This window comes from Orcinus orca, chromosome 12 (assembly GCF_937001465.1).
Source record: "Orcinus orca chromosome 12, mOrcOrc1.1, whole genome shotgun sequence".
NCBI classification, from domain to species: domain Eukaryota; kingdom Metazoa; phylum Chordata; class Mammalia; order Artiodactyla; family Delphinidae; genus Orcinus; species Orcinus orca.
In genome coordinates this window covers 17,702,321-17,719,941 of record NC_064570.1, presented here as the reverse complement: position 1 = coordinate 17,719,941, position 17,621 = coordinate 17,702,321, and the positions used below count along the sequence as shown (strand labels likewise).

The 17,621-nt window shown below is 32.4% G+C and overlaps 1 protein-coding gene across 12 annotated transcripts in view; it reads left to right on the top strand.

Annotated features, from left to right (window-relative positions):
- Positions 1–17,220, top strand: part of STXBP5 (syntaxin binding protein 5) — a 166,670-nt gene extending 149,450 nt beyond the window's left edge. For 10 of the 12 annotated variants that reach the window (XM_004263736.4, XM_033405409.2, XM_004263735.4 and 7 more), the window contains 3 exons: positions 3,006–3,117; positions 11,059–11,279; positions 13,052–17,220. In XM_004263736.4, the coding sequence (XP_004263784.1) occupies positions 3,006–3,117; positions 11,059–11,279; positions 13,052–13,093 (375 nt within the window). In that variant the 3' untranslated portion in view covers positions 13,094–17,220. Of the gene's footprint in view, positions 1–3,005; positions 3,118–5,598; positions 5,695–11,058; positions 11,280–13,051 lie in introns of those variants that run through there. The other 2 variants (XR_004476731.2, XM_033405422.2) reach the window with 2 other exon arrangements.
- Positions 17,221–17,621: the final 401 nt, after the last annotated feature.

Here is a 17,621-nt window from a genome sequence, read left to right as displayed (position 1 = left end):
ATGAATATAACAAAACAGAAACAGACTCACAGATAGAGAAAACAAACTAGTGGTTACCGGTGGGGAGAGGGAAGAAGGGAGGGACAATATAGGGGTAAGGGATTAAGAGGTACAAACAACTATGTATAAAATAAATAAGCTCTAAGGATATATTGTACAGTACAGAGAATATAGCCAATATTTTGTAATAACTTTAAATGGAGTATAATCTATACAAGTATTTAATCACTCTTGTACATCTGAAACTAATATTATAAATCAACTGTACTTCAATTTAAGAAAAAAAGAGTAGTGACAAACAAAGCACTTACATTGACTCATTCATGAAATTAGTCCTATATTTTACCACTTAAGCTTATAAACACAAATGACAAATGAAATCCAACTGTCTAACATCAAACAAGTATACTTGTTTCTATATATTCATATTTTAGAGTAGTTTAAAAGTTCCAGACATCGTTTCAGAGATACAGTTTCCCATTACTAGATGTAGAGAAATCTCAGATAGTACAAATCTATTTCGATTTCACCAACATGTATTAGTCATTAAAGTTAAGTGTTCTAAAGCATAAATTTATCATAATTAAAATCCTTATTTAGATACAAGTGAAAAAATACCTATAGATACTATTTTATATTCTTGAAATATGTACGTTTTTAACATCAATACTTCTCCCCAAATTCTAATACTAACTGCAGACAGTGCAGACTCATTAAGAAATACCTAATTTTTTTTTTTTACATCTTTATTGGAGTATAATTGCTTTACAATGGTGTGTTAGTTTCTGCTTTATAACAAAGTGAATCAGTTATACATATACATATGTTCCCATATCTCTTCCCTCTTGCATCTCCCTCCCTCCCACCCTCCCTATCACACCCCTCCAGGCAGTCACAAAGCTCCGAGCTGATCTCCCTGTGCTATGCGGCACTTCCTTCAAAGATATCTATTCACAATGTTAATCTAATGATAAATGACTTGCATATTTTCTAATTTGTTTCATCCCTATGTGAAAGGAGATTTTTCTATTTAGTGTATACATCATTGAGTGTCTGATCTTGGAATTGTATGTTATCTTCAGTTTATTAAAGATAATCTTCATTATCTTTAATCCTGGTAACATTCCCGAGAGGTAAGTATTTTTATCACTTCTTTATAAAGTTGAGGAAGCCAGTTCCCTGGGAGACTGATTTGCCTAAGCTTCCTCTGCAAGTAAAAGTCAGAGGTGAGAGTCAAACCCAGGTCCACGTGGTTCCAAAGTTTATACTCATTCCAGTACACTGTAGTGATTCTTGATTTATAACTGTAATCTTTGGATTTTTAAATTTCTTAACTTTACATTTGTAAGATTGCAAGCTCATTAAACACCAAATAAATTAAGAGCTGTAAACCATAATTCTAAAGTGAGGTAAATTTCAAAAAACATTTTTATGCTGTGACTCTCTCTCTCTCTATATATATATATGTCATATTACTCTTGATTTAGCATAAAAGACACTCAAATGGTAGCTATTTGCCATTTGTTTTATCAATTTAATAGATACAGTTTAAATTAGAATCTGTGAAGTACAGTATAAAAAAGATTGGAAATATGCCTAAAATCATCTTCTTTATATAGGCTAATATAAATTTGAATTAAATAATAGGTATTAGTATATTCTATGGTGGGCTTTAGCAAGTTTGATTTATTGACTTCAGGAGGTTTTTCGTTCTACTTTTACTCCACTTTATAGAAATCCAGAGGAAGAGAATGAATGTAAAGCCTTTAATCCACTTCAACATTATAAATGAAACTCTGTGTTGTATAGTGTTAATATATATTTCCTTTCATTTATAATCTGGTTGGAGAGACAGCATTAATATGGATAATACTGAGAATTCCCTCATGGTTCAACGGTTAAGACTCCGTTCTCTCACTGCCGTGGGCCCGGGTTCAATCCCTGGTTGGGGAACTAAGATCCCACAAGCTGCGCGGTGCGGCCAAAAATATATATATGTGTACAGATATACCTAAATGTAAAATCTTTGGACATCCTTTATTAACTTTCTTAGCCCAGCCCTAAGGAAGAAACTCTAAAAAATACATACTTTAGCTCCAACTGTAATAATGTAATATCAGAATACAACAGAACTATCTGGAACCAGTGGTGTACTTGTCCTTTGTATCATAGCTACTTCTCTTTAATGGGCAGAAATGCAATCCCAAAGCCTCACTATACTTTTATTTTGCTTCTAAAGCTTCCCAAAACTGCCTTGCAAATAATATTGCTACCATCCTTTTTTTTTTTTTATAGAAACTCCTCTTCCCTCTTTATGTCTCATCTACAAAGTCAGTAAGATGTCAGCAATTTTTCTTGTCTCCTGACTTACTTTTACCATTTCTGTGCTCTGAAAAATATTGACAAAAATTTCAGAAAACTCTGACAATATAAAAAGAAGCCTTTCCATCTCCCTGCCAGATTTCCAAAATTCCAGGTTTATGTTGGCATAATTCTCTTCCCAGCATTTGTTTATGAAAAAAGAAGTATGTATGTCTTTCTAAACTACTAATTTTCTGACTAAGCTATTTTGGATAATTCCAAGACTGTGTATCATCATTACACTGGACTTTTCAACTTGCTAATAGATTTTCTTCTTTCTAATTTAAGAAGACCTAGTTATTAATCCAGTTACCAATTCCTGATAAGAGTTATATGAACACTTTGTCATTAAGATTGGAATCTCCTTACAATTTAAGCAGGAATATCATCTTTGCTTAAAATGTGAAAAAAGTAATCTAGCCAAAGTAGCAAGCAGCAAGTTATTCTTAGTCAAGTTAGTCTTAATAACTTACTGTTTGACCAAGTCAGAATGTTCTAGATCTGATCATTTGAAGTGTACTCATTGTTTGTGAACCTCAACAGGTAATGTAAGTTTGAGTTAAAGAGTTTACAGTGATGGTTTTGTGAATTATAGTTTAGTGTCCCTGAAGCTTTAACAATTACAATTTGTTTTGATTTTAAAGGAAATGTTGGGTGAACTCTTCACTCCTGTAGAAACACCTGAAGCACCAAACAGGGGATTCTTTAAAGGCTTGTTTGGAGGTGGTGCACAATCTCTTGATAGAGAAGAACTATGTAAGTTGATTTATTTAATTTGGATAATATGTCTATAAAACAGAAACATCCAAGCCATATAAATTTTTCTTACATGTATAAATTATGTTCACCTTTTTCCTCTTTGTCACAACAATTGATAGACCCAAGTTTTTGCAAAATACATAAAATTATATTCTGCCATATTCTAACTCAAGTCAGGGGAATAGTTTACTCTGGAAACCAAAATCGGAATGGCTTCAGGTGACTAAAAAGGAATATTCACAGCTTTAAATGAATAATTTTTTAAATATTTTTGACTTTCATTAAATATGATCTACATTATTTTAATTCTGTAATTGACTTTAGTTGATGACCTTAACTTTGAAAACGTTTTTACTTAAACATTTATTTTATCTTACAAAACTTCCAGAACTAGTCTCATTGCACTTAGAAGGTTATTTAAAATATAAAATCTGGTTCATCTACTACCTTCCATAGAATTGGCACAAATCAGAAATTGGTCCTTGAATGAACTAATGAATCAATGAATGTCTGACCTTTCTTTCAAATAGGAGCTCTTAGCTATCCTTGAATTTTTATTTTCTTTTATTCTTTATTTTTTGCTAGAATATTTTAGAATTTCCCTTTTCTGTTTGGTTGACTAGAAAGACTGTAAGATTAAATACCAGCAAGTAAGTGTGTAGTGCAAGTTCATTTTAAAAACTTACCCAAATGATTGTTCAGTCATCTGGGTAATGAGGATTGGTCAGTTTTAATTCATTTAAAAAATGAAGACTGTTCTTCAAGTCACGGGGGGACGGATATTTTAGAATAACATTCTTACTGAGGTTAATAGACAAAGTTATACAAAATTCAAACATATATACATTTTTTACTTCTCGAAAACATCGAAGAGCTAACAGTATAGTGGAGACGGTATCCGTGGGGAAAGGTGGTGAGCGTGGCAACCTGAGGCCACTTTTACCCTGGAGTACTTTGCTAATCTAAAGCAGCAAGCTGAGATTCTAAACTGTGTTAGGACTAGCAAGGTAGGCTCCCAGAATTGGCTAAGATGGGAACCCTGATAAATAACTCTTTCTCTTTGCAAAGACCCCAAAGGGCCACAGCTTAAGAGTAAAGGTGAACTGGAAGTAAATCAGCACATACAGACACACAGACTTTCAGCTCAGCCTGAGATGATCTGAGTGGCCCGGAAAACTTTCAACTTCAATTAAGATTTTTTCAAACTGCTAAAGTCCCCAGCAACTGGCAGATTCCAATGAAAATGTTCTCTAAAGAAAGATAACATATTCAGAGTCCTCATATCATTTTTAGAAATAGTTTTTCAAATATGTAGTCAGGTAATCTGGAATACTAGGAATCAACACCATGATCAATAAAACAGAAAAAGCCAAAGCAGAATCACAGGTACTTCAAATATTGGAGTCATCAGACACAGACTATAAAATAATTATTCATATTATGTTCAAGAGGATAAGTATCAATACCGTGCCTGAACATTTTATCAGGTAACTGAAAGCTATACAATCAATACAACAAATGTGTAAAAGACTAAAATGAAATTCTAGAAATGAAAGATTCAGAAACCAAGATTAAAAGCTTAGTGGATGAATTTAACCACAAATTAGACACAACTGAAGAAAGAATTACATAACTTAAACGTACGTCAAAATAAAACATCCAGAATGTAGCACAGAGAAACAAAAAGATGTAAGATACATAGGAGAAGATAAAGGAAATAGAAGTTGCAGTGAGAGGGGCTAACATATGTTAGACCTTCTCAAGAAGCAGATAGGAAAGAATGTGAAGAAGAATCAATATGTAAAGAGATACAGCTGGGAATTTTTCAGAATTGATAGAATACAGCACTTCACACATAAGAAGCCAATTAATTCCAAGAGGGATATTTTTTAAAAATCCACAACTAGATAGGTCACATGAAAATAATGTGCATCAAAAACAAAGAAAAACTTTCAAGTGGCTAGAGAAAAATGATAGGTACCTTTTAGCAAGTTATGGACTGAGTTCTCAACAGCCAAGGTAATAGGATGATCTTCTATCATCCTATTATCAGAAGATAGTACTTAATCTAGAACTATATACTGAAAAGAAAATATTCTTCAAGAACGAGAGAGTTTTAGACAAGTGAACAAATAAGCCTCACTATCACACTAAAGGGAATGCTAAAGGATGTACTTCAAATAGAGGGAAAATAATCCTGATGGAATGTCAGAAATATAGGAGACAATGCTTTGGAAGGAAAGTAATAAATACATGCATAATTATAATTACTGAAATCTTTATAAACTGTAAAGCAAAGTCTTGTGGTATGTATATACACATATAAATAAACAATGTGATCCAAAATATTGCATAAAATCAAGGAAATTAGAAAGGATAAATGGATTTGAGGTGATCTGAGATCCCTGCATTTTTTGAGAGACTTGTAAAAAGATCTATTAGCATTAATAAGTTAAGGATTCTTGTTGTCATTTCTAGGGTGACCTCTGTAACCTAGAAAAGTAGTACATAACTTGATGAATAGCAGGAAGATCACAGTCCTTCCAAAAGGAGGGAAGAAAGAACACAAAACAGGTGAGATAACTAGAAAACACATGAAGGATGGTAGATTTACTTAAATATAAATAACCGTAGTAAATGTAGGTAGAATAAATATTCTAGTTAAAAGATAGAGACTATCAGACTAAATTTTAAAAGAAGGATAAGTCTATTGCTCACAGAAGACACATTTAAAATATAAGAGATAAATACTACCAAATGTAAAATAGATAGCTAGTGGGAAGCAGCTGCATAGCACAGGGAGATCAGCTCCTTGCTTTGTGACCACCTAGAGGGGTGGGATAGGGAGGGTGGGACGGAGACACAAGAGGGAGGAGATATGAGGATATATGTATATGTATAGCTGATACACTTTGTTATAAAGCAGAAACTAACACACCGTTGTAAAGCAATTATACTCCAATAAAGATGTTAAAAAAATTTTTTTAATAAAAAATAAAATATAAGAGCACAGAAAGATTGAAATTTTAAAAGGTAGAAAAGCACAAACGCAAATGAATCATCTGCCTGGTACAACTATGTTAATATCAGAAAGAGTAAACATTAAGGCATTATTAAGTATACCTAATATTTTGACTTCAGTATACATAAAAAACAAATATGGACATAACTGCTAGAAGAGACAATTTCTCAATCATAGTGGGGACTTCTAAAATATATCCATTGATTGAGATATAACAGCAGATAAAAATAGGTTGCAAGGGTACAGAAGATATTAACAACACAATGAAGGAACTTAAACCTAAAGAACATTGCAGAATATACATTTTCAAACACATACAGAATGTTCATAAAATGTATTCTATTGATATTTGTAGGGAAATTATAGATGAATACTGAAGTATTTTGGAGTAAAATATCAATTTCTATAATAAATTTTTAAGTATTCCATTCAAAAATTATATATATACAGACATAGTCAAATGGCAAAAAAAATAAAATGTTATCTATTACCAAAATTAGGTCATGGATATATGGATGTTTATTATACAATTCTTTTTACTTTCCTGTATGTTTGAAACTTACATTATAAAAAGTTAGGGTTTTTTTTTAAGTTTACATTATGTTAGATGATTTTTTTAAAAAATCAACAGATTCCAATGGATTAGAATTAAGAATGTGTGATCTAATCACAATGCAGATGATATGTCAAGACCAAGTTTGCATTGTTCCAGGAATTCAAAGCTGATTTATTATTTTTTAAAAAGTTAATTGGTAGTTCACCACATTAACAGATTAAAGAGAAAAATCATACCACCACCACAATAAATGCAAAAGAGATGTGTTAAAATTCAGTATCCATTCATGATAAAAATTCCTAGAAAGTAATTTGATAAATTATAGCTACAAATGCTACAACATTTAACTATCAAAACTCTATAGCAAATATCACACTTAGTACAGGAACATTAAAAAATATTTTAAATTTTTCCTTTGACATAAGGTATGAGATATAATTCTGTTACCACATATATTCAACAATGTATTAAAGTCCCTAGAGACTTTAAAAGGGAACTAAAAAGAAATAAAAGGTACAATAATAGGATAGGGAGAACAAAATAATCACTTGTGAATGTTTGATATGATGACATATTTAGAAAGCCTAAAATATCTGTAGCTAAATCATTAGAAATAATAGTTTAGTAAACTGACTAGATATAATCAGCATATAAAAATAAAATTCATTCATATCATATTAACAGTAAAAAATGAAATTTTAAAAATTGCTCTTTGTATTAGTTTTCCATTGCTGCTATAACAAATTACCACAAACTTAGTGACTTGAAACAACAGAAATTCTATTATCTTACAGTTTTATAAGTTAGAAATCAACATGGGTCTCACTAGTGTGTTACCAGGACTGTGTTCCTTGTTGGAGGCTTTAGGAGAGAATGGTTTCCTTGCCTTTTTCAGCTTCTAGAGGCCATCCACATTCCATACCTGGTGATGCCTTCCTTAATCTTCAAAGCTAGCAACTTTTTTGCATCTCTCTGTTTTTCTGAAGCCACGTTTCTCTGCCCACAGCTGGGGAAAGCTCTTTGCTTTTAAGAACACATGTGATTATACATTGGGTTTACATGTATAATTAGTCTACCTTTAGGTCTTTAACTTAATCACATCTGCAGAGTCCCTTTTCCCACGAAGGTAACATATTCACAGGTTCCAGGAATTAGAGTGTCGTCATCTTTGGGGGTTTGGGGGGGCATTATTCTACCTACCACAAGAGTATCAAAAAAAATCAAATACCTAGAAATAAGTCTTAACAGAAGATGTTCAGGGACCTCCATGGGGAAGGTAGAAAATTATCGAACTTCGTTGAGAGAAGTTAATGACCCAAATAAATGAAGAGGTATACCATGTTCGTGTGGTAGAAGATGCAATAAGAACATCCCTTCTCTCAAAACTGATATATGCATGTACACAAATAAACATTTAATGAAGTCCTTATCAACACCCCCCCAAATTTTGTAACTGATTCTAAATTTTATATAAGAATTCAAAGGGTCTCACTACTTCTATTAACATTATACTAGAGGCTTTAACCAGGACAATTAGGCAAGAAAAGTAAATACAGGCATGCAGGTTTGGAATGGAAGAAGTAAAATTACCTCTCTTCACAGATGACATAACCCTGCATATAGCAGATCTTAAGGAAACCACACACACACACAAAAAAACATTCTAGGGAGTTCCCTGGTGGTCCAGTGGTTAGGGCTTGGCACTTTCACTCCTGTAGCCCCAAATTCAATACCTGGTCAGGAAACTAAGATCCCACAAACTGCACTGCGTGGCCAAAAAATTTTTTAAATTAAAAAATTTTTTAAAACACATTCTAGCCAATAAACAAGTTCAGCAAGATTTTATACAAGATCCATATAAAGAATCGATTGCATTTCTGTACACTAGCAATGAATAAACCAAAAATTAAATTAAGCAAACAATTTCATTTATAATAGCATCAAAAAGAAAAAATACTAAAACATATACTAAACATATGGAAAACATATACTAAAACATATACTAAAAACTTCGAACATCATTTAAAGAAATTAAGACATAAATAAATGGATTAATATCTTACATTCATGGATTGGAATATTTAATATTGCTAAGATGGCAGTACTCCTCAGGTTGATCTATACATTCAATGCTGTCCTTGTCAAAGTCCAAGCTGGTTTTTTGAAGAAAGAAACAAGCTGTTCCTAAGATTCATATGGAAATGGAAAGGATCCAAAATAGCCACACACACACAATTTTTTCTGAAAAGAAGAAAGAAGATACAGAACTCACACATTTTGATTTCCAAAGCTGCTACAAAGCTGTAATCATCAAGAGGGTGTGGTACTGGCATTAGGGTAGATACATAGACATGGAATAGAATTGAGAGTCCAGAAGTAAGCCCATACATGTATGGTCAATTGATTTTCTACAAGGATACCAAGAAACTTCAATGGTGAAAGAGTGGTCTTTTTGACAGATGGTGTTGGGACAATGGATATCCACATGCAAAAGAATGGATTGGACCCCGACCTCACACCATACACAAAAATTAACTCAGAGTGGATCAAAGACCTCAGTGTAAGAGCTAAAACTATAAAACTCTTAGAAGAAAACCTAAGTATAAATCTTTGTGACCTTAGATTAGGCAATGGTTTCTCAGATATGACACCTAAATCATAAGCAACCAAAGAAAAAAATAGGTAAATTGGATTTCATCAGAATTAAAAGTCAAAAAAGATAGTCTGATATCTCATAAGAGTCTAATATCGAGTATTAAAAAATTCTTACAACTCAACAATAAAAAAACAAATAGCCCAATTTTTAAATGGGCAAAAGGTTTGAATAGACTCTTCTCCAAAGAAAAGATACAAATGGCCAATAAACACACAAAAAGATGCTCAATATAATTTGTCATTAGAGAAATGCAAATCAAAACCACAATGAAATACCACTTCACATTGACTAGGACGGTTGTAATCAAAAAGATGTACAGTAACAAATCTTCTCAAGGATATGGAGAAATCAAAACCCTCACAAGTTGCTGGTGGAAATGTAAAATAATGTAACCTCTTTGGAAGACTCTGGCAGTTCCTCAAGAAGTTAAACATAAAATTATATGACCCAGCAGTTCCACTACTAAGTATATACCCAAGAGAATTGAAAACACATGTTCACACAAAAACTTGTACAAGTGTTCATAGCAGCATTATTCATAGTAGCCAAAAAGTGAAAACAACTCAAATGTCCATCAACTGATGAACAGATAAACAAAATGTCATATATCCATATCCATACAATGGAATATTATTCAGTTATTAAAAAGGATGAAGTACTGATACATGCTACAATATGGTTGAATCTTGACAGTAAGTGAAAGAAGCCAGACACAAGCCCACGCAGTGTGTGAATCATTTGTATGAAATGTTCAGAACAGGAAAATTTATGGAGACAGAGAGTGGATTATTGATTGCCAAGGACTGAGAAGTGGAGGAAATGGAAAGTGACAGCTAATAATCATGGGTTTGTTTGGGTGTTTTGTTTTGTGCTTGAGTAAAATGCTGGAGAATTAGTGATGGTAGTTGTACAACCTTCTGAATAAACTAAAATTTACTGAATGGTTCAAGGCCAAATTTTATGATATGAGTTACATTTCTAAAAGAAATGTATGCTGAAGAAAGAGGGAATCTGACATCAGTCTTTAACGTATTTTAAGACTTTTGCAGTTATCTAGGTGTTAGGTGATGAGGGTCTAGGTTATAAAGGGAAAGGAAGCAATGAATTCCTGAGATCTTTTGAAAGAAGAAGTTGATCTGTTTGGTAAGTGACAAGATAAATGGATAGAAAGAAAGAGATGGTGGTTATCTACAACTTTTGGAGACTGAAAAGAAATACTGAATAAATTCTACATTTTCCTTCTAAGCCTAAGCATAGTATTTCAAGTAAGAGAAAGTGTGGTATAAATAAACTAAAATAAATATGTATATTTAAATCTATGTCTTTGAATTTAAATATTTTTAAGTTAATTTATCTTTAATTTTTTGGACACTTAAGAGTGATTTTTTTACTGTTATTAAAGTGGTATCAGTATACCCATTATTCATTTCAACAAATAATTACCAGTCACTTTTTTGCTCAAGTTCTATTATATGAACTAGTATAGAATAGAATATTTATTAATGTACGTTGTGTTTTTGTATGTTTGAAAAGTATCTACAAATTATTAAAACAATCATAACTAAAAAGTAATAATTATATAGTAAAATAAATACTTCAATTATATTGTCAATCAAGTTTGTTTTAATGCTATCAGGTAGTAGGATTTTATTAGTAAAAAATTTTCATTTTCTGGGTTACTCTTTCATTTATCAAATCGTTCAGTTGGAGAATCATCCTCGGGAAAGGCTTCAAGAAGTCTTGCTCAGCATATCCCTGGCCCTGGTGGCATCGAAGGCGTGAAAGGAGCAGCATCTGGAGTTGTTGGTGAATTAGCACGAGCCAGGTTGGCACTAGATGAAAGAGGGCAGAAACTTAGTGACCTGGAAGAAAGAACTGCAGCTATGTTATCCAGTGCAGATTCATTTTCTAAACATGCTCACGAGGTATGTCTGTCAAATATTTAAGCCAAAAAGCCTAGGTAAAGCAAGTATGAAAACTACTGTATTTTTATAGCTGTTGTATTTCTTCACATGAATTTTCATGTATCCTCAGTATGGTTGCAAATTCCTAATTTTTGCCGCCAGCGGGAACCATTACAAGAATATGTCTCAGTAGCCTTTGGTCTCTTACTGTAGTTTATAAATTTTGAAGGTACCTGCTCACCTTCAGCCTTTTTGTAAACAAAGCCAGTGGCTTTGCAAACAGTTTCTTAGGGGTTACAGTAACAACAACAAAGCTAATTTTCCTAAATGCCTCAGATTCTACTACAAACTTCTCCTAGAGAAGGAAATAATTTGCCTCTTGATCTTTAGGTAGAGTTAAGTAACTGAAATTGGCCAATGTTTTTATTCAATGAAACAATACTGAATCTGTCTGTAGACCAGCTCACACAGAGGAGTAATGTGCATTTTTGCAACGAATTCATCTTGATGAACTAGGAAGTTGTGGTGGAGCTTAAAAACAGATGCTCTAAAGTAGGGGATCCCTAACTGGCCTTCTTACAAATACACTTTGTTAGCCAGAATAGTACCCTTGGAAAACTGAATTTAAAAGCCGTCAGGTGGAATACACGTTCTTCATTTCGACACAGAGTTCTGCCACTCCTTGATGCTTTATACTGGGCTACTTCACACATTTAGTTCCTAGCCTAGCCCTCAAAGGCATTTTGAGTGTATTATCTGAAGAAGCCATATTAAGGTTATTTTTATATTTGAGTACCCACTCTGTCAGTAATAGCTCTTCTTTAAACTTTTCAGTCAAAAGTCATCTCCTCCTTGCTCAATAATGTTGACAACTAGAATGTATGAGAGGTAACTTGACTTGGGAGAGAATTGTCCAGGCTTTCAGAGAGATTCAGAGATCTTTCGTGAGTCCATGTACTAGGCCAACACACCTCAGATACAGGCTAGTGCCTTAAATCTAGGTCAGGCCTTTTGTTGGCATAACCGTGCCCCTGACTGTGATCTCTAAGGCATATAACAGTTCAGTTAACCTCAGATATATCTACAGTCAAAATATTTAGCAAAGAGCTCAATCCCTAGCTGTTCGCTCTTCCCTTCTACCAGACGTTCCTGAGCCATATGTGAGAGTCTAAGGAAGACAGTACGTTGAGGTGGTTAAGATCATGGGTTCTTGAATTAGACTCCATGGGTTCAAATCCCAGTTTCACCATTGTGTTACTGCAGTTAACCCCTATAAGCCTCAGTTTCTTCATTGGTAAAATAGGGAGACTTTAATAATGCCTAACAGATAGAGTTGTTGTGAGGACCAAGTGAAATCATGTAGAGAAAGTATGTTATACAGTGCCTGGCCCAGAGTTAAGTGCTCAGTAAACTGTAGATGGCAGCAGTAGTAATTTCAGCCTTTCATTCTCCAGGTTCTTTAAGTATTATTTTTAATTCACTTTAGAGAACTGAAAGTTACCTTATTTTTTAAGTTATTAGCTTAGGTCACCAAAGAATGCACTGAGCCAAAATTTACTTATGTCTTGTCTTTAGGAAATGTGAGGACCTTCCAGGCTTGTTCTTCATAGTTACATTCCTTTTTCCTTGAAACGGAACAGTTCCTGCTTTCTGCTTTCCATATAAATACTAAATATAAAAATGAGAGGATGTTTCAGAATGATATCATGTTTTAGAAAAGTATAGCAACCAGTTGTAAGTGTTGTTATTCTGGCATTTTTAAAATGTGTTTTTTTGTGTTTTCTCCACTTTAGATGATGTTGAAATACAAAGATAAGAAGTGGTACCAGTTCTGACAACCAGAAATCCAACTAAGTCCAACTTTAGCCAGAAGGAAAAAGAATTTTCCTATTTTATTTTATTGATTTCACTTTAGGAAAGTTAACATTAAAGAGATGTTCATCACTGGATACTGCTCTTTCCTAGCACAATCATGCACTGTTTGACCTCAGTCATGCAGCTTTAACTGAGGAGTGTTCACACACACTCAACGTGGAGTATATGCTGTGGACCAGCTACGAGTTGACAGTTTGGGAACTAGGATGGTCACATGTTACAAATGAAGAAACAGGGATGTTGAGGGGACATAGCAGGGACTTTTCCTGGGTCAGTCCTGTATAAAACTTTCACATGCCGAAAGATTCTGTGCTGTCATTATCTGCCATCGTTGTTTGACCTCTTTGAGGGAGAGGCAATAAGTCAGAAGTCCTGAAGCTGAAACAGTTATATTTGTGTCACTGACTGACTTATAAATGGCTGTCTTGGACTTTCCCTCCCTTCAACTGACTGGTCATCAGTATCATTAGTGAAAAAGAAACAAACTGTTTATTACCATATCTTTAGACAGATAAGCTGAATGGTGGGCTTTAAATAATAAAAACATACACATAGTTGACTTGTGTATGGGCTACTCTTGGATTCTTGTTATTGTATACTTGTGTTTAGTCCATATTTTGTCAAAAGCAAAACAAGGCGATACATCACTTTTCATTGAAAAGAAAAGTGTAGAGCATGACTGAACTGCTCATCATTCTGGGAGTTTCCATGTAATGGCTATGCAGTGTGGAAAGTGAGAAAAACCTCCATTGTGGTGAGGAGAATACTTCAATGTCCCTTGTCCTTGTTCTCATTAATTCAGCTAAATGTGGATTTGACCAAAATAGTTACTGGTTAAATTTGTAGAAATGTTGAAATTGGCTAAGTTTTTAATTTTGCTTGAATTTTTATAAAATGTTTAACCTAATGTACCTTTGCATTACTTAATTAAAATTGCTTAAAAAAATGTTTCATTATTTCAGTAAAATGTTCAGCTCCCTTTTTAATATGCCCTTTACTTGCTAACAGTTCCAGTACACTCAGGTGATGAGCCAATTAAATCTTAGTGCACATGCTGTCGCATGGAAAAAATCACAAGCATCCTTTGTCAATAATTATCTATGTAAGAGTCTAGTCTGATGACGTACAAAGTATTTTCTGTAGAAATATACTATAAAACTGTTCATGTCCTTTCAAGGTTTTAAAAAGCCAAAAGGAAAGGAAAATATGTGCATTTTGGTAACTAAATTATTCCTGTATTGGAGTATAAAGCAGATGAGACCATCAGTGGACAATAAATGATTGGTCCCTAGAATAGCACACAGACAGAAAAGAGATGATGGGGTAGATCTGAAGTAGGTAAGCTCATTCTGCAGGCTCATCTGAGATTATTACTGATTGTTCTTAAAGCAACAAAGGACGAATAATACAGAAGATTATACGTAGTATTAATGAAATTTAAATATTTTCTTCTATAAAAAATAGTTTAAAACAGTTTTCTTTTGTCATTAAGAGATAATCAGAGCACAAATTGATAGCAAACATGATGGTTGTTTTTCTATTCCATATGATCATTAAAGATATATTGTAGAACACCTTAATTTCACAGTCTGTTATGCATTTTTCCTCTTTCCTCTTTTCATTAATAAAGCTCTTATGTTTACATTTTATAACGTGCACTATGGGATATGAAAGTTTACATTAAAATTTACTTTAAATATCATTAGGGAGGGATTAAATATATGTGATGGAGATAACTGATCAAGCCAAAAGAAATATTTTAAAAATAGTCATTCTCAAAAGTTTTTGACTTTGTAGAAAGTACCTATGAGTAACATTTCTGTTAGTTAATGTCAGCTATATGATGAACATGTAGCAGTTTACAAGTTGTTTAATTTGTATCATATATTATCTAATAAACCCATTGTTCCATGATATGTCACAGGAAGTATTAAGCCGTTTTTTAAAGGTACAGTTTTGTGAATGTCACCAATAAAATCAGTAGTTAACAGATTTGAAGTTGAGAAGCACTAAGTAAAGTAATATACTGGTTGATTCCCCATTCATGTGTAAGGGCATATTAGCTCCAATTATTTAATTTGCTGTGTTATTTCGTGTTAATTGTATATCAACTTAATTTTTATATCAACTGTCATTTTTCCTGTTGTATATAAAATGAACCAATCTTGTAATTATTTTCAAATAGAGAAGTTAGATACATTTACCTGAGATGGGTTTTATAAGAAAATCTTAAATCAATATTTCAAGTTATTTTATTTCATTTTTAAATTAATCTACAAATTATGCACAGCAAACTAGAAACTCACTTAGGATTAGAAAGCTTGAAGTATTTTTGAAAATAGGAAATAAGCTTCTCAGAGTTATACTTGATTCAGTCTGTAGATAAGAGACAGTCTGCAGTAATAAACTAACCCAGGGAATTTATTGTAATTTGAGAGGTAACATCTCTTATTTTTTTTCTAACGCAAAAAGTTGCAGTCACCAGCAAGCCAAGATTTCAGGAAAACAAACCAAAAATTTAAAAAAAATAGTCAAAATAGAAAATATTAGAAAAGTGAAAGATTTTTGTGTGCTTCCTCCATATCTTCAAACATTATTCTTTGTTGCCTGTGTCCTTGACTCTCAAATCATTGAAGTATTCACTGATTAGCAGTTTGTCAGTAGGAAGTGGTTTCCCTATATGTACCACATATCTGGTTCATTTTACTCTTCAAACTAAAATCCATATGTATTTGCTTAGAACGTTATTTGAAACCTTATATTCTGACCATTTCTGTATATTACAACATTTGAAGTTTTCAATTATCTTAATTCCCTTGGTTTGCATTTCAATTGTACAAGGTGTTTCCAAAAATGGTTATGGATATAACTGAGCTATTACTAACTTCTTAATTTGATTTTTTTATGGATGGGAAAAAGTGCTGCTAATTGTCTATGTTATTATGTGTACTGTATTACAATTTAAGTACAGTACTTTAAAGAAAGAAACATTTTCTTTTGCTTAGAACTTTTTAATTGTAGGTTTCTCTGAAGTTATTTCATGTAGATATGTGTTTTAAACAAGTCTGAAAGTGTTACATACTTTTAGGTTACAGGGGGTGGTGAGAAAACAGCAGAGGAAAGAAAAAACATGTGAAAGATACCATGGACTTCAAAGTTTTACCCTGAGTTCTGTATTCCATATATGTTTTGCTTAAGGCATTTTTTCATGTGACATTAGAAAAGCTATATCCAAAGGTAAATTTTTTGTGGCAAAGATTTATTTTACATTTTAACTTTTGGGATTTTGTTTATTTGTTTTTCCAAAATAAAGAGCACTGAACTTCAAACTTGAATTTTTTCTGCAATTTTTTATGTAATGAAAACTTTTTATTATCATTTAATTCACATTTCTCCGTTCAAATCAAGTGATACGTATGTATAAAACATACCAAAATTGTGAATATGCTGCTAGCTGCACCTTAAATGATCATAGTTTTAAAACCTTCAATAAGGTTTTATATAGTTTTGAAGGAAAAAAAAATAGTAAAATCATTTGCTGTTTGTTTCAGCGTTGTAGGTCTTAAATTATTGCAACACTTTCAGATTTGTTTTAAGATCATACAGTAACGTGTTATATTTATACATACTGCTAGAGAATATACTTTTAGTTTTAAAATGGAATTTTTATAAATGTACTCTTTAATTTTAAAAATGGTGAACTTGTTAAGTTTAAGTCAAAGTACTTAAAAAGTATGTATATTATCCATACAAAAAGTTATGTTTTACGCTTATAATAAGAAATATTGGTATCTCATATCGAGATACAATTAATTTTAAAGAATCATACATCATTCAAAAGTCTTCACACATGACAGGAAAGATATCATTACTATGGTTTAAAAGAAACCCTCTATTGAGCATTTTCAAATATTAATTTTATTTTGGGGAAAATGCCCACAACAATAATTACAAGATCTTTCTCAATAGCTGCAGCTTGCTGTTGGATGCCTACCTTAATTATTGTTTTAAAATATATATATATTTAAAATAGTTTTCCAGATATTTTCTTCTACCTTTTTTAAAAATAAATTTCCAAAAATGAAAACAGAGTTTATGTATTTTTGTCAATGATGGTTTTTATTTTGTAGTTTATAGAATTTGTTCCTTATCAGTTTGATACTTGATCAAATATTCCTAGACTTTTTAATCTGTATTTACTTTGAAAAAGAGCACTTCTCTATCTTAAGTGTCCTCCTTTTTTTCTTTTCCCTTTTAGGGTGTTGTTCTCTTGAATTGAAATTTATGCCCCAAAATTATTTTTTTTTCATTTGAAAATGAATGTGAAGATACTGTTTACAGCTTTTGTTAATTATACTTTTCATCACTCTGATCAATTTCTTGTAAAGTGCTATGGGGATGATTTTTCCTGTGACTCTTAATGATCTTACTGTTACCACAGAAGTTTTAAAGCTTCTGTGGACAGAAAATAGTTGTAACAACCCCGAC